The sequence below is a fragment of the Melopsittacus undulatus genome, chromosome 11 (genome assembly GCF_012275295.1).
Source record: "Melopsittacus undulatus isolate bMelUnd1 chromosome 11, bMelUnd1.mat.Z, whole genome shotgun sequence".
NCBI lineage: Eukaryota > Metazoa > Chordata > Aves > Psittaciformes > Psittaculidae > Melopsittacus > Melopsittacus undulatus.
In genome coordinates, this window is record NC_047537.1 from 17,175,024 (window position 1) to 17,192,507 (window position 17,484).

Sequence of the window (17,484 nt, forward strand, 5' to 3'; positions counted from 1 at the left end):
GGCTCAGCCTCTGCAGGCGGACAGGGAAAATTCAAGCCAGCAAAGTGCCAGTCATGCCAGGACCGAGACCAGTCAGTGCATCACTGCTTTAAAAGCGCAATGGGGAACACGGCTTCTCTTAGGTAAAGACTTAAGCGTTTGCAGCGCGGTGGAAGGAATCCCTGCCGGGGCTCCGGTGAGCAGCAGGCTCCACCTCCCGGTCTGCCTGCGCCGAGTGGGCTGCAGGAAGTGCAGCAGCTCCCGGGATGAAGCTGTCCGACTGCAGCGACTGCATCTCCACACCTGAGCAAACGTGTGTAGCCTCCAGCTCCGAGAATTTAAAGCAGCATCAGGACCTCCAAACCGCGCAAGCAGGCTGGTTACGTGTGGCAAGTGGCTGCACGCAGGATGAAGAGCTCTCTCCATGCATGTGGCTGTGCTGTTCCAAGTTATGATCTTGGCCACTTCAGTCACCAGGTCATTGGTTTCTTTCCTTTCTGTATGTGATAAGCAGCAAGAATGCCTAGAGAGAGAGAATGTTAATATGGATGTGTGTGTTCTCTATTCCTTCTGCCGGCTGGTATAAAGACAGAGTAAGAAGGAGAGGATGGAGCAGCACTCCTCAATTCTGGTGATGCAGTGTCATGTTTTAATTTATATATATGAAAACATATGCTTTACATATAGAAATATTACATATACAATGTAGTATGCATCATTATATCTATTACACATATTTTATATATATTAGGATGTGGAATCACTGGCAGTTGCCCAAGCACACACAAAGCCATGAGGTAACTTAAGTTTGAAGGGACCTCAACAGGCCATTGGGTCCATCATCGTGATTCAAGTAACTTCACTATTGACTTCCCATCAAGTTGCGTTTCCAGGTTAAAGCATCCCCTATTTTAGCATACTCTCGCTGTATCTGTTGCTTCTACCATCCTCGGTATGCCCTCGACGGGAGAGCTCTCTTACCGCCTGCCCCCCTAGCGCTGGTGGGAGCCCACAGGTCCTGTGCAGTGGTACCCGCCTGGGCTCCCCACGCCGGCTCCAGGGCCCGCAGCTCTGGTTTGAGAACCCGGGTGCGAGGCGGCCGCTCCCGGTAAGGACTGAGGCTCCGCAGCCCCGCACGGAACCGGAGGGGCTTCGGGCTCCCCCGCCTCCATCCCGTGCCCGGCCGCAGGGGCGGGGCGGGGCGCGGCGCCGCTCGATCGCTCGGCGCTCCTCACGCTGGCGGTGGATGTCCTCTGCGCTCGGCGGCGCTGCCTGCTCGGGTCGGAAGCAGCCGCCGGCCTGTCCGCCTCGGGTGCGCTCGGCTCGGTTCGGTTCGGTTCGGTTCGGTTCGGCCCGGCGGGCTCCCGCGGCAGGGCTGAGGCGGGCGGGAGCCGCCATGGTTTAAAGCACGGCGGGCGGACGCGAACGGGCAGGAGCCATGAACCTGCTCCCGGCCAACCCGCACGGCAATGGGCTGCTCTACGCCGGCTTCAACCAGGACCACGGTGAGGTGGCCGGGCAGGGCCGTGGGAGGGTGGCGGGGCGAGGCGAGGCGCTGTGAGGGGAGCGGGCCCCGCCCGGTGCGGAAGCTCCCGAGGCCGGCCCTGTGCAGCCGGTTGTGCCGCAGGAGGCTGTGCCGCAGGAGCCTGGCGGTCCGCGGCCGGGACCCCGGCGGAGGAAGCCGCTCGGAGCCGGTGAGGGGAGCACGGCGCTGGGCCGGGGCCTGCCGCGGCTGCCGCAGCGGGGAGGAACCGGGACGCGGTGCGGGAAGGCGGGCGGGGCTGCCCGGGCTGCTGAGGTGCTGAGGGCTGAGGGCTGACTGCTGCTGCTGCCGCTGCTGCGGAAGGTGTTCCCCCGCTGTAGGAAGCACGAAGGCCGCGTTCGCAGAGGGGCGGCTTCACCGGTTGTGTGAGCTCTGGTGCCGGTGTGGGTGCCCGGCAGCTTCGGAGAGAGCTGCGTGCGGAGGGAAGGAGCAGCGGTGTGTGATAATGTGTGTCTTTGAATGCGTCTTCTTGGATGGTGGTTTGGGACTTGCGAATTGTACTGTTTAGAACTGGCTGGCGTTTCTTGGGGAACTGTGTCAGTGTTAAAACCCGTCCTGAAAGGGGTTTAAGTGCGCTTGAACTTGAAAATGCATCCTGAAAAAGTATCTCGCAAAAAGCCACTTTTGCAGTGGAAGTACTTTGCGTTCAAGATTCGTGGTGTGTCTTGGTTCTCTTTCTTTTTTGGCCTGATTTGTATTCCAAAACTTCCAGTTAAAGCTCCTGATCAAGCTGGCAGACAAGTGCAGGTGCATGGACCACGGAAAAGCTTCACCTTATGCTCAATTTATTGTTTTTAATTTGTTGGAAAGTTCCAGAAAGGGTTTGTATGGGCCAAGTCTGGCTTGTGCAATATAAAAATAGCACCAGTCTTATGAGTAAGAGTAATTTTTGTGGAATAAGGACTACCAGGTCATCATTTTGTAACATCCTTTTATCTTGACAAATAGGATTCTTGCCTAAGACAGTCTTGCAGCTGCAGTAGTTTCAGCTGTGGCTCATGGACCTGTTGCTGATGCTATTGAAGTGGATTATTCTGTTGAATTTGGTCTCATGTTTCTGATGAAGCTTTGTCAGCGGTGTTCATGGCCTGAGCTGCTTGGTAGCTCTCTTCATGCTCTCCTGCTGACTTGAAAACAACAGAATAGTCAGGTTTTCAGCAATCCCCCTCTTGTTTCCGTCTTGCATTTGCAAAGAGATGGAAAAAGATGTGAGCATGAGCTTCATTTCAGATCTGTAGGGTTCTGTGAGGAAGCGGTAACACTGAATGTGCAGCCTTGGTGAGGCTGGGTTATAAGGAGAACCATGTGAGAAGATTCTCTCTTACTATAAAATGCATTTAGAGCATCATTTCATTGTGTAAAACTTATTCTCTGTTTCAAAGGCTTCCTTAAATTCCGTAGCAGTAAATGCAGAATAAATGCTATTTTTTATAAGGTCACATCCAAAGCTCAAGAATTTCTCTTGGGAATTGGTGAGCTGACAGCATTCCGGCCCCATCCTACCTACCCTGGCTGGCCAACCAAGTAACAACAAAGAACTGTAGGAACAAACCATGTTTGGTTCTCATGTGCAGGCTCTTGGAGCTCTTCCTGTTATGAATGATGACTTTTGAACTGTAGGGAACATGCTAACACTTTACTAGGGCCTTTTAAAGTGTTAAAGCATAGGTAGCTCTGTGGCTTCACAGAGAGTGGGTAAGAGGAAAAGCTCACTTCTTCCTTGTTGCTTCTACCAAAAATAGAAGTATGAGTCACTGAAGTGCTGAAGCTGTGGGTGTCTGCATTTATTGTCACAATAACCTAATTTCATAGTACTTTAAAACTAGCCAGTTCCATCATGGTGGAAGGGTGGGAGGAATGTGCTAGTAAGTCAGTCCAAGTCTGTACATCTGTGACTGACAAGTGATAAAGCACCTGCTGTCTTCCCAAGGTGTGCTTCCCTTGCTCTGTTTTGAGTGAGGCTGTGCTTTCATATTGGGTGTCTTTACCACTTTCTGGTTTTAAATAAACAATGTAATGTCCCCAAATTAAGGCCCATATTGCAAGGCGTTTGTAGGTGTTCTATAATAGAATACTCTGACTTTAGCTGATAGATGCCTTATTTCAGGCACTCTTCTGATGCTTTCAGCACAGTAAAGTGCTTTAAAGAAATAAGTAGACAAAACCTCCTCATAAATTACCACACCAGAAAGTCTACACATGAATTGCTGACAGGTTTCTCTTTTGTCACTGTTGTAGTCTAAAGCTAGTTTGAAAACCGAGGTGTGGACTTGTTTCCGTGGTGAAACACTTGGCTTCCTTGCATGATCTCCTTTAGTCCTTTAGTGGACTGAAATGCTTTGCTATATGAACTTACAAATGTTAGTAGGGTTCTGTGCTCTTCTCTTATGGCTATAGACATAATTTGCTGTGGTCAGGAACCTGTCGCTTCCCTTGACATCACTGTTGCAGTTTCTGGATCTTAAGCCCCAAAGCCTGCAGATTTCTTTATATCCTTATGCCCTTTTCTGCTTGTGGCATCTTCTAGGACAGTCACGAGGTTACACTTGCCTTTGTCTTTGGCTTTAGAAAAACAAAACTTGCTTGTGGCCTCACTGGGAGTGTTGGTAAATGGCACTTTACTGTAGGAAGAAGTGGGTTAAGCTGATAATTCTGCAATAATTAATGTTTTATTTATTTTTGTATGTATCTGAGTTGTCTTCTGTCAGTGGCTCTTTGACAGCATGTCTGTCTCCTCTTAAAATGAGATGTGAACTTCCCGGGGAAGAAAACGTATCTATTATTGCAGCAGTTCCCTCTTCTGGCAGCCCTGCTCCAGCTCTCTCGTACAGAAGAGCTTATAAGCCATAGCGCCTGAATTTGGGATCCCAGTGGTTAACAGTAGGCTCAGTCAGATAGGAAACACCAGGCTCCAAAGCTGTTCCTGTAACCTGGAATTGAATGAGTAGCAGTAATCTTCCTGTATGTTGTTTTTTGCCTCTTATTTGCCTTGGAGTTGCTGTGACTTGCAATCTTCCTATCAGCACTGCGTGGGGAATCTCACTGTTACTCACAGTCCCCAGCTCTGGTGTGCTGTCTCCAGTTCAAAATATAGATAATTCCGAAGACATCAAAAGCAGCCCACGTCTTAGTCACAAGGTTACTCCTGCAGAACAGCTGTAGTGGTGCTACAGGAAATATCATGTCTGCATTTTACTGCATTAGCAATGTTCCATTTGGGTTTGTTGTAAGCTGATGATACTAACACAAGGAAAACTTTACAGTGCTCTTTTACTATAGAACATTTGAGCTTCACTCTCCTAGAAACACAATATTGTGTTATAAAACTGTTGTTGGAAAAATAATGACACAGATACACACTACAGGTACTGGAAGTACAGTATTGTTTTGTGTAGAGACACGTTTCCATTGTAATCTGCTTTCAAGTTGTCCCAGTAAAGTACAATGTAACTGCTGGAAGCAGACTGCAGGAGGTGGCAGCTTGTTGGTGCTGTGATTTCAGCACAGTGCATTCCTGTGTGTTCAGTTGACAGCAAACTAATGAATGATGCATGGAGGTGGGAGGAGGTAAAATTAATATGGTTAACTTAAAATCGTCTATTTCAATACATTTACTAATTTTCTATAATTATTCTTGTTAATCACTGTGTGTATTTACACATGTAAATAAGAGCTTTTTGCACTTAACTTAGTACAAAATCTTGGACAGGTGAAGTTGTGCCTGTGAGTCTTTTGGGTTGGGGAGGTAAGTTGGTGTGTGTTACTCCCTTCTCAGTTTAGCTAACTGGTAGCATTAGAACAGGTCAGTATGTTGGGCCTGGGGCTCTGCTGGTGGTGACTGTGTATAAAAAGAGGGTTAATTGGTTTCCTTCCTACACTAAAGGGTGCAGAGATGGATCTTGCAGTAATTAATCATTTGTATGTGCGAGTTCATTGAATGGGAACTCTAAGGATGCTACCGAATGCTCCCCACACCCTGTAGGATACCTGTCCCAAAAGCAGGGGGTTGTGGGGTGTCTCTTTTCATGTTGCTGTTGGCTTTGATTGGTTGGAAGTTGTGTTTGGTTGATTGGCTTTAGTTGGGATTTGGTGGTGGTGGTTTTTCAAGTGGTCCTACATGGAATTAAATTCTTGAGGTATTAAAAATGAATCTCAAATTCATTATATTATTTTTCCCAAATTACGGAGTTTTTAAACTAGTGCTGTTGCCAAGATCAGGTTTATTGTAAGTTTTTATATTGTTATGCAAGAACATTGAAATTTTTTCTGGTTTATGACAACAACAAAAGATGGCACCAGTTGTATTGTTTCCTGTGACATCTTAACCTCCATCAGGATAGGAGCAGTGGGAGATGTGGATTGAATGTTGCTCCCTTGCTCTTCAGTGAGCATATGCAAATTTTCCAGTTGAGCTTGTATTATGTTCACAGTGTGCAGGGCACAGGCAGTGAGTGGTGTGTGTTGGGTGAATGTTGTGACCTTTAACTCCAGGAATACCTGAAGCAGCCTCTTGCACTCTGAGCCTTTGCTCAGCAAACCAGTACAGTCTGTGTGTAGGAAGTCATGGGTGACCCGGTGGTGAGCAGATGGTTTGGAGACCATATGTTAGAGAAGACTTCCCTTCCTTCCCCATCACCCCGTGATTTTGGGTTTTGAGTTTGGAGAAGGGGTGCCTTTAGACATAGCTCCTCAGTTTTATTTGGGGGGGTTCATAACCTTGCAGTCACTGCAGTGGGTAAGAGTAAAATCAGGCTAATCTGAGTATCTTTGTTCCAGTACCTTCATCTAAAACTAGGTTTTTGATGCAGTGCACATACATCATGTAGTAGCTAATGTTCTGTCAGTCTGCCTCCAGCAACAGTAGCTGCTTCTTAATGACTTCTAATTGCTATAACTTCATGTGGGCATTTCTTTATATTAGTAACTGCATCCACCCATTAGTGAGTACAACAGGACAGGATGCTGGCAGTTTGATGGGTTCCACTGAAAGGACACACAGTTAATTCTGGACATAAAAGTAATTGAAATTCTTTTCCGGAGTATTTTAATTTATCTTCTAATAATTCCCTGGTTTAGGCTTCAGCTGTTGGCATGTAATTACTGACATCTGACAGCAGCAGCTCTCTTAGAGCTTTCTTTAAAGCTATGTTTGAGAAACTTTCTTCTGTGACAACGTGAGCAATGGATCATACTCATGTAGTTGTAACCGTGGTGTAAGTTTGGATTTAATAAGAAAGGAGGGGGTTTGCTTCATAATGACTGCTGGGCCATAAAAAGTAAAATACAGGTTTCCTTCCCTCTGCAGTGCCTGGCATAGGATACAGATGGGGTGGGAATTGCTCTCCTTTCCTTCCATTGTTTTCTCACCTGTCTAAAAAAGAATACTGAGAACTTTCCACTGGCCTCTACTCAAAGTGAAGGACAACGACTCTAAGGGGTTTTCACTCGCAGTCACTAACAAAGCTGCAAGTGGTCTTCAGCCTGAGTTTAACACAAAGCAGTTACCAAGTCATGCTCCTAACCCTCTGGCTCTTGCTTAGTTCTTGAGTGTATCTCGCAGTTACTATATATGTGTATATATATGTGCTTTTTACTACAGGATGCTTTGCATGTGGAATGGAAAATGGATTCCGAGTGTATAATGCAGATCCCCTCAAAGAAAAAGAGAAACAAGGTAAAATGCTTACTTATTCTATTGTGCTAATTCTGCCTTGGAAGCTCACCCGACTCTTGTGGTTTTTGTAAAAAAGATTCTTGCTTAGCTTTCACTATTCCATCACTGGAAGGCTTTAAATAAAGCCTCAAGAAAGGAAGTCCATGCTGGTCCTGAAGGGACTCCCACTTATTCAGATGTTTAAATGCTATTACTTCGCATAAAGCTGGCTGATGATGTTTGTCTCACATTCTTGCAGCAGCTGAATTGTGTAGCTATTGCTAATGTTTGTAGTCCTGACTGGGAGATAAGTTGCCCGGTAATTCACAAGTGGGAGAGGAGTTGCTTGCTGCAGCAGTGTTATGTACCATCAAGAGAAGCTGTGTTCTTGTGCAGTAATCTGAATGATCTAGTGCAGTGATGAAACAGCTGCCTTTTTACTGGAGATCTGAACATAACATTTCTCATACTCAAGAGTATTGCTTGCAAGAGCACTGTGAGCACCCACCTCTAATACTTGAAAATCTTATACTCTCTGTATGCTTAAGAAAGGATCTTAAAGTGGTAATTGCGTCTTGCCAGAAATGACCAAATGAACCATATTAACAGGTAGGGGGCTTTTCATCAGAAAGCAAACCTAACTCAGTAGAAATAAGGGAAAATGAAACCTAACCATTGATTCTAACCCCAAATATAGGCAGAAAGCTGCCATGCTGACCATGTCACCCAGTGTTTCCAGCCTGTGGTGATAGGAAGGATTTTATAAGAGGAAAAATGTATTTAACAGAGCAATTCCTATGAAGCCAGGCATGCTTTCACTTTCTAGTGTTGTTAGGGATTTTAGTCACTGTTCATGTGAGCAAAGCTGACAAACTATGTTCTATTCTTAATAGCAAATTCTTCCATTAAGTAACATGTCTTGGGACTGCCATCTGTGATAGCGTGCTCAGAGCATCAGAGTGAAGCTTGAAGTCCTGTAGAGTTGTGTCAGAATTCTCTCTGCCAGTAGTTCTGGACATACTTCAGGACTCCTCTGGCACAATGCTCCTTATGAGTTGGATTGCTTTTTCCCTGTGGATTCTGAGAGGTCAGGCTGTACTGGCTGCATAGGTGTACAGAGAAACCTTGGGTCATCTTCTGTGTATTTTTAAACCTACCTAAGTATTTTAAGACTTGTTGTGGTGGTGATAATAGTATTCATAGCAAAATGGGCTGTCGTGCTTTGAATGCTTTAATGGAGTTAAGAGGAGAATCTGGTGCAGAAGGGGTAATGTCCAAATGCAACTGTTCCGGAAGGAAACTCAAAAATGATGTGAAGAAACCACATGGACTTGTATAAAATCCAAGACATTACTGCTCCAGTGTGATTATCTTTCTAGGCATCTACTTTCAGCATTGTATGGTCAAAGCCCCAGCATCAGTTCCTCATCCAGAGGTACTGCCACGCTGCTTAGCATCTGACTGAATCCCTCTTGTCCTCTCCTTCATGCATATATCTGCATCTTCCTGTTGTAGTACTTCCAGCTCCTCAGGCATTGTTGCTGGTTTCTCCCATCCCTGTTTCTGACAGTAGGTCTGTCTGTCTCTCTCTCTTGTCCTTGTGAAATTTCAGCTGCTTCTTTAGCTTTGAAGCAGTTCACTGGTTTCATCTGCATTTCCTGCTCCAACCTGCTGATGTATGGAGGTACTGGACAGTCTTTGGAAGTTTATTATTAACTCTGCTTATCTACCTTGAAGGCCACAGCCAGCCTCCTCCTGACAGTTCAGTTCCCTCTCCTCGAAGGAATGCCAGGCATCCCTCTAAGCTACATAAACAAAGCCAAGCCCCCAACTCAATGTCATGAAATAGAACAATTTATTATAAAACCCTCTGGTTGATCTTTGTTCCTCCCCTTGCACCATGAGCATGGTGTATTCTACTTTCTCTGCAGTAAAAAGAAAAGAAGCCTCTTTTTCTTGCACTCTGAAGGAGAAGCCATCTGCACCAGCTGATCTGGTTTGCTTTCACTGTTTTCTGCATCACCAAGTTGAGGCTTGCTGGAGCCAGACTGTACTTACCTGTTCCAGCAGCTACAGGTGTGCTCCAGAGAACAGCACTAGAGCTTCTAGTTTATTCCTCTGTTTCTCTTCTTCCCTCAAATCCAAGTCTATTAAGACACATCCCCTTGCACATAAAAAGGTTATGACTAATGAATGCTGCTGGCACCTTTATAAATGCGTGGCATTAGCATAATAGAGCAACACCAGACTGGAGATGTGTGTGAGGAATTCATCTGAGCTGATGAAATCTTTCTAAGGTCATTTCCAAGCCCGCTGTGTAACAGGCATTACTGAGCTGCCAAGATGATGTTGCTTCATCTCCTCTCACGCAGCATGTTTTAAACCTTGCTGGGTTTTTTCTTTAGGTCAGGATAAAGCCTGTCCCAGCTGTGTAACAGCAACAGGGGTGGTCTTGATTCCTGTCAAAAATAAAGCAATTGTGCTGAGAATTCTGATCGTAAACAAGCACCAAAACCAGAACAAATCAAACAAAACCCCCAAGCCCCCAACTTTTTAGTGAAGATTTCTTGCCTGTCACCACCAGTCTTAGATTCTCTGGTTTTTAGGGTCAGCCAGGGTAAGAAGACACCAGTCTTTTCTGATGCCTAAGAGATGTGCTAGAGAACACCAGCTTTTGTTCTAACAGTGGGGGGAAGAAGAGATGTCAGTATAACAGGGTCTGACACTTAAATAACATTAATTTGTCTTGCAGAATTCCTAGAAGGTGGCGTTGGCCATGTTGAGATGTTGTTTCGCTGCAACTATTTAGCACTGGTAGGTGGAGGAAAAAAGCCCAAGTACCCACCTAACAAAGGTGAGTCTGAGGGATCTTGTAAAGGGTTGTCTTGCTCTGTGTGTGTGACTGCCTTGGGAACTCCAAACAAACCAGACCTCCTTGAGCTGGGATCTGGCATTCTGAAGGCTGGGTGAAGGGGAAGCAGTGAGATGAGTTGCAGCACTGTGCTGTTAACTGCATTGCCCAGGCTCCCAGACCTGGTGGCAAAGGCTGTGCTCCGTACAGTTAGCTGTGCACAGAGCTCCATGGCTCAGCAGCCTGGGGGTGGAAAAGCTCCCTGTTGGTAAGCTTTGTGGGAAAATACTCCACTCTTTTTTTACTGCTGCCTCATTTATAACTCTTGGAGCAGAACAAAAAACCCCAGATTGTGTTTAGCAAAATGTATTTATTTTTATTGTCAGCTTTTGTGGCTGTAGTTTACAAGCTCCTACCTGCGTGAGTCGCAGCATGAGCGAGCAGGTTGGTGTGTGGTGGCTAAATACATTCTGGTTAGCAGGATGCCAGACTGTAACCGCTTACTATTGGATGCACCTCTGATTAGCCTTCTCAGACACCAGAAGCTGTTGTAAGGGATGTGGCTCTTCAGGCTCTTCTAACACAATCTCTGCACTGTTCTAGTAATGATCTGGGATGACCTGAAGAAGAAAACTGTCATTGAGATAGAGTTTTCAACAGAAGTCAAAGCTGTTAAGCTGCGAAGAGACAGGTGGGTATGACAGTGTTCCAAACATGGTTTGGTTCTCTACACTGTTCTTACTTATTTCTAGCTGTTTGTAGCATGAAAATGATCCAGCTTTAACTCCAGGAATTAAACCAGGTTTTCAAGGGCAGGCATTAGGTGTTAAGTACACTGCTATCTGAAACCTTGGTGAAAAGGCTGGAAGATTTTCTGGCCCCCTAATGTCAGGAAGCGTTCTCATGTGGCTGCTGCTTTTCTAGGTACAGAGGAGTGTGAAAGGGATTCAGTAGAGCTAGAGCAAGAGCATCTTTTAACAGCTGGAGTCTCTGTGGGTGGAGGAGTTGGATAAAAGGGCTTTGCAGGCTCATAGGTGCAATGTTGGGGTGGGGGATGATAGGAGAACACAGCCATTAAATCAGTTGAAAGCCTTTGCAGATCTGAGTTGGTATCTGTGTCCCTGTTTCACCCACCCCAAGTCACAGGAACTCTTTGTCTCTTTCAGAATTGTGGTAGTCTTGGACTCGATGATCAAAGTTTTCACGTTCACACACAATCCCCACCAGCTGCACGTCTTTGAAACCTGCTACAACCCTAAAGGTCAGCTGTGGTGTGTGTGTGTGCGGGCTGGGGAGCGGCTGCAGGTTTGTTCTGTTCATCTGCAGCTGCATGAATGGGTTGGTTAGTACAGCATTAAACAGTTTACTTACTGCACTATTGTCATGCCCTGTGGAGATGCTTTTGAGTTTATAAAATGGTTATTAACATTTAATAATACTTCAGAGAATGGTTTGGGTTGGAAGGGACCTTAAAGCTCCTCCAGCTCCAACCCCTGTCACAGGCAGGGACCCCTCCCACTGGAGCAGCTGCTCCAAGCCCCTGTGTCCAACCTGGCCTTGAACACTGCCAGGGATGGGGCAGCCACAGCTTCTCTGGGCACCCTGTGCCAGCGCCTCAGCACCCTCACAGGGAAGAGCTTCTGCCTAAGAGCTCACCTCAATCTCCCCTCTGTCACTGTAAATCCATTCCCCCTTGTCCTGTTCCTACAGGCCCTTGTCAAAAGCTCCTCTCCAGGTTTCTTGTTGGCCCTTTAGGCACTGGAGCTGCTCTAAGGTCTCCCCAGAGTCTTCTCTTCTCCAGGCTGATACTTGGCATGGAAAACCTTCTTCATGTATTCGTATTACAATATAGATTTGGTTTCTGTAAGAGACATGTGCTCTTTCTGTGAAGACCCTCTAACTCCATGTTTTTGTAGAGAAACTAAGCTATCACCTATTATAAACTCTCACCCTTTCTAAGCTACTAAGGAGACTTTGTTATTTAAACACCTTTGCTGCTGCAGACTGATGGAGCTGATCTCTGAGAACATGCAGGGTTTCAGTAACACCCACTAGCTTACTTTGAAATGAAGTGAAGTAACAAGTTAAAACTATGCTACTCCCTTACTTCTCTGTGCTTTGCACTTATGGACAGATCATGTTTTGGGATACTGCAGTAGCCATTAAAATGAAATTCTGATTTCCTACATGTATGTTCATTTATTCTGAAATTACCACTATTTTAGAAATTTATGTTTGAAAACTCTATTATGGAAACTACACTGTTACTCTCTTTTTTCCTTGTCTTGTAGGTCTCTGTGTCCTTTGTCCGAATAGTAATAATTCTCTTCTTGCATTTCCTGGAACACACACTGGGCATGTGCAGATAGTGGATCTCGCCAATACAGAGAAGCCTCCTGTAGACATACCAGCCCATGAAGGAGTCTTGAGCTGCATCGCTTTGAACCTGCAGGGAACAAGGATTGCAACAGCATCAGAAAAAGTAAGAGTCCTACATCCTCCAACCTCTGGAGTACCATGTGCTCCAGTGTAGTAAGCTCTCATGAAACAGAAAGTAGCATCCTTTTTGTAGGAAAGGCTGGCAGTAACTACCTTAAAGATTTGTCACTGACGTACACAGCATCAGTCTGGATCTCTACTGCTCCTCTGGGGTAGGATACACCACAGTGACCCAGAGGTCATGTCTGTGTTTTACCACTGCACCAGTGGCTCCTCAGTGGCATTTGAATGAGATCTGGCCCAAGCAGTGCACAAGTGTCATGTTCTTCTATCAGATACTACTGATTTTAGAAACAAAGGGGGTGCGGGAGGCTTATTTGCATTCTTTCACCTTCATTAATTCTGCTTAAATTTTGCTGACAAAAATCTGAAGTTACTGTGTAATGCAAACCCCTCTGGGCTGGTGCTGAAAGGAGCCCCAGACAGGAGGCAAAGCTGTGGAGCTGCCATCTCCATGGGAAGTCTGGGAAGTTGGCTTGTGAGATGTGGCTCCTGAGGAGCACTGGGGCTGAGGTAGCCAGGTCCTTGCTACCTTCTTGCACTCAACTGAAATGACTTCCTCAAGGAGAAGCTACATTAATCCATCCAGTCTCTGCTTAGAAGAGTTTCTACTGCACAGCATATAGCTTAAAAATGGAAAATGCAGCCATAGGCTTTCTTAACAGCTTAATTACTATAGATCTTCTAAACAAAGCTCTTAAAGCTGCCAACTCCTTTGCTAAATATGCTAAATAGGATAAGTCATCTGCTGAATTTGTCTTAACACATTCCCCTCTTGGTATAGAGAAAAGGTTCAGTGTTTTCAGCCTGAAACAGGAGGATGGGCAAACTGCCATTGTGAGCAGGGTGCAAGCAGACATCTCCAGCTTGAGTCTTAAATCAGAACTCAGCTGCTATTTACCTCTCTCTGCTGGTTACTGGTGTGTGACCAGAGAGATGTTTTTGTTAGTGTACGGCAGGAGGTGTGGGGGATGGAGTAGACCCACTCTTAATCAGGTGAAAGTCTGTTTATTTGGGATCACTGACTTGTTCTGCATCTCTGGTATCAGCTTAGTTTAACTGAAGTGCAGTTCTCTAATGCAGCACTGTCTATAACCTGACTCTAGGATCCCTCAGGGTTGGATCAATACAGATAATAAGTATGTGACAGGTAACTAATTCTTCTCCATTACTTCAACTGAACTAATTGTGAGTCCAGCCACAGCTTGAATGTATTCAGTGGAAAAAAAGAAATTCCACAGTAGCAACCAAAGCAGAATAGTGAATGTGGGGAACAAGAAAGAAATCATGTGCAGAACCCCAGCCCAAAAAGTTATACCCAAGTCTGTTCCAGTGCTTGCAAACTAAGGCCAGGGCTGCACTGGTGCTTTACAACATAACCTGGAAGAAACTTCCTGAGTAGCTAAGAAACGAGAACCAAAGCATTGTAATATTGTGGGGGGTGTGTGAAATTTGATAATCCTTCCCAAAAGTTAACATTGAGAGGTTCTCCCAGACCTATGTGAGTTGAAAAATGGTGTATGTAGGGCATGCTGATCAGGTGGAAGTCTTGGATGCATTCACTGATGCAAAGAGAAGCTTTGAGTTTGTCTTTGCTAATGTAATGCTTGATTCCTTTTCAAGGGGACCCTCATAAGAATATTTGATACTTCATCAGGGCATTTAATCCAGGAGCTACGCAGAGGATCACAGGCAGCCAATATCTACTGGTATGTTTAATTGCTCTGCTGACTCTTGCGGGTGCTGGTGTGCTGAGGCACCCTTGTGGTAAAAGCATCCAAGTCATCTCCAAAAAGCAGAGGGAAGTGACAGTGCTTCAGACACAGGGGTACATTGAGCCTGTGCTGCCTCTTCTCTGCTCCATGCTGGTGAGGAGAAAGCAGTAGCTGGTGAAGCCCGGCATGGATTACGTACTGATAATCCAGCTGCATGTCGAGTAAAGGGGAGCTGGGGGGGATACTTCACATCCACACTGAATATGGGGAAGGCAATGCCACAGTTTAACACTGCCCAGAGAGGCTGGGATGGGCACCCTGGGACAAGGGGAGGTTTATTCTCACACAGTGCCACTCTGCGTGCGAGAGCCTCTTTCAGAGGTCTGACCCTAATCCACTGCCTGAAGCATTTTCCCAGGAGTGGGGCAACTTCTCTTCCTTTACTGAGCACCACTCCAGGTACAAGGGTTGCCCATTTAATCCAATACCTGCTCAGAGCATAGTGTGTGTTTTCCCACCAGCAGTGGCTGAATATCCCACACAGATGTTGTCTGTGTTGAGGCAGCCTGCAGCATGGCTGTTGATAAACCAAGCCCTCTGCTTGAGGCCAGACACTCACCCCTGAGGGGCTTTTCATGCTGTCAGCAAAGCAACAGCCCCAGCACCTGCGGAGTGGAACCATTGCTCCCTACCCTGCAGTTGCTCCAGCCAGCGGTGGCAGCAGCATTGCTGCACATGCTGGGAGCTGTGGGGGTTACGTTCAGTAGCAAGACTGCAACCACCTGTGTTCTCTACAGTATTAACTTCAATCAGGATGCTTCCCTGATCTGCGTGTCCAGTGACCACGGCACAGTACACATCTTTGCTGCAGAGGACCCCAAAAGAAATAAGCAGTCAAGGTAGGGCCAGAGGCATTCTGAAGTCTTTGGGGGCTGTGGAGGGGATTTAACAAGAGTTCCAAATGTAGGTCTTGTCACGCAGTATCAAGTACCTGCACTACGGAGGTGGTGCAGTTTGCTGTGCTTGAGTGAAGCTGGGGATTTGGGATGGTAACAGCCACTGCCCCATTTACTGCTGTCCTTTGTGAAGCAGTAGGATTCCAGCAGCAGGTCATGGTGTTGCTTTTGTGGCCATTTCACATAAAGCAGTTTCTAAAATCTGACTAAAAATCAAGCTTTTTGGCAGTTTTTGCAGTCGCTTAAAAACGTAAAAGCAGAAATGTCTTAGTGGTAGGGTCTCCCTCTCCTAGAATGGGAATCATACCTATTTATTGGATACTTTGCAGAAGAAAACAAGAAGTCCATCAAAACCAGCCATTAGGGTGAACCCTGTGATATGTTCAATCACACAAGTAGTTCTAAATCAACTTGAGTCAACACCTTACTAAGTTGTTATGCCTTTTTTTCCCCTCTCTCTCTTTCAGTTTGGCCTCTGCCACCTTTCTCCCAAAATACTTCAGTTCCAAATGGAGTTTTTCCAAATTTCAGGTTCCCTCAGGCTCTCCGTGCATCTGTGCCTTTGGAACAGAGCCAAACGCTGTCCTAGGTAAGTAGTGGGCTATACTGGCATGGAGTTTCGGGAGCAAACGTACCCCTCTGCCCAGCTAAACCAACCCTGTTTGTTTTTGTTTCAGCAATATGTGCCGATGGCAGCTACTACAAGTTCTTGTTCAACCAAAAAGGGGAATGCTCAAGGGATGTCTATGCTCAGTTTCTAGAAATGACTGACGACAAGCTCTGATCGGGTTGAGGGGAGTGCACGGGTCAAAGCACTGCCCTGGCTATTCCACACCTTTGGAAGGACAGTATACGAGTGGCCAGTACTGATCAAGAAGTCTAGCAGACCTTACTAAGAAGCCTGGCCCAGCACAATCACAGGAGGCTCTGAAGTAGTGGACTACGTATGTTTATTCTCGTTTCTGCAAGTATTCATCATTAAAATCTCTTTGGGTTACTGTCATCAACTCAAGTTTTCAAGATGTGGCTTTCAACAAGCTTGTGCCTACTGGGTTTCTCTTGCTCTAAACTGAAATGACTTTCAATTGAATGTGAGTGCCTGCCACACTGAAGAGCTGCAGGGCTGTACAGACAAAGGGAAGTGCCAGCAGAGGAGTTATGAATGGCTGGGAGTGGGGGGAACACTATGGATCATGATAAACCCCTACCAGCCCAGTAGGGAGCAGGCTGGTGCCTGACTACACCCAAGGGGACGAGAGGAAAGAGGGGACAAGTGTGTGGCCAGAGCTGGCTGTTGCCTTAGCCAGGCTTGGTCTGACCTGGTTTGGGGAGGGAAGGGGGTGGCAATTGCACAGCCCCAGACCACTGCTCCCATAGGCTCGTGGTCAAGTTATCAGTACCAACTATGGAAGATGCCAAACTGCACAGGAAGGCTGAAGGTGGGTTTAGGTACTAGCTGACCCAACCAGCCTCTCCCCACGGTACAGAGCAGGCACACAGGGTGTTCAGACACCAGGAGCTCCTGGAGCAGTGGAGGTGAGTGATTCCTCCTATAACAGCCGCTCCAGGATTAAGTGCCACCCTTGTACCAGTGCACAAGCTGTTCTGATGCTTCTGGAATGCTGTGATGTGATACTGTATCTCCAGCATGGTCACTGAACCAGGAGGCATGAAGCACCTGTCTGCAGTGGCTTCAAACCTGCCACACTTCCTTTTTTCTTTCCACATGGGATGTTGGATACCAGTTTCTGCTGGCCTAGGGACAGGTGAGACTAAACCCACTGACATGTAAACTCCTTCCCAAAATTGTTACATGGCCAATATATAATTACTGCTAAACTAAGGCACAAGATGCTAAACAAGAAGCCGAGATAGATCCAAGCTCTGCTCCGAGCACAGAATGCCCAGTGAGGGGGAGGCCTCCTCTTCAGAATCCCATTTCACAGATGCTAGGTCCGTCTAAGGTCGTTTAGCTGCACACTAAATTTGACAAATTTCATTTAGTGTCATGTAACATACTAACTTCTACGCAGACTTTGATGTCAAAGTTGCATGTTGCTTTTACGTGTATAATCACAGAAATTGTTTTGCACACTTATTTGTAATGTTATTTCTTTTAAATAAAAGTGACTAATTTTGCTGTACTCGCTGATGATCACAGCCAAGGTCCCTAATGCCAGAGGTGTGAGGGATAAATAGGTAACAGAGAGTAGTGGTCACTGCTGAAGGACAAAGGCTGGATATAAACAGAGGACAGTAAAGCTATGAACCGCTGCCTGGGACACATA

At 46.1% G+C, this 17,484-nt stretch overlaps 1 protein-coding gene across 2 annotated transcripts; it reads left to right on the top strand.

Annotated features, from left to right (window-relative positions):
- The first annotated feature begins 1,240 nt into the window (after positions 1 to 1,240).
- Positions 1,241 to 17,340, top strand: WDR45B (WD repeat domain 45B). Of its 2 annotated transcripts, none has more exons than XM_005144226.3 (10): positions 1,241 to 1,484; positions 7,122 to 7,196; positions 9,928 to 10,029; positions 10,630 to 10,717; positions 11,193 to 11,287; positions 12,318 to 12,508; positions 14,149 to 14,234; positions 15,038 to 15,139; positions 15,664 to 15,785; positions 15,874 to 17,340. In XM_005144226.3, exons 1-10 carry the CDS (start codon positions 1,418 to 1,420, stop codon positions 15,978 to 15,980), a joined length of 1,035 nt encoding a protein of 344 aa, XP_005144283.1. In that variant the 5' UTR covers positions 1,241 to 1,417; the 3' UTR covers positions 15,981 to 17,340. The 2 variants fall into 2 exon arrangements, with proteins under 2 accessions (XP_005144283.1, XP_030900700.1); XM_031044840.2 differs by having other exon boundaries at positions 15,728 to 15,785.
- The last annotated feature ends 144 nt before the right edge of the window (positions 17,341 to 17,484 follow it).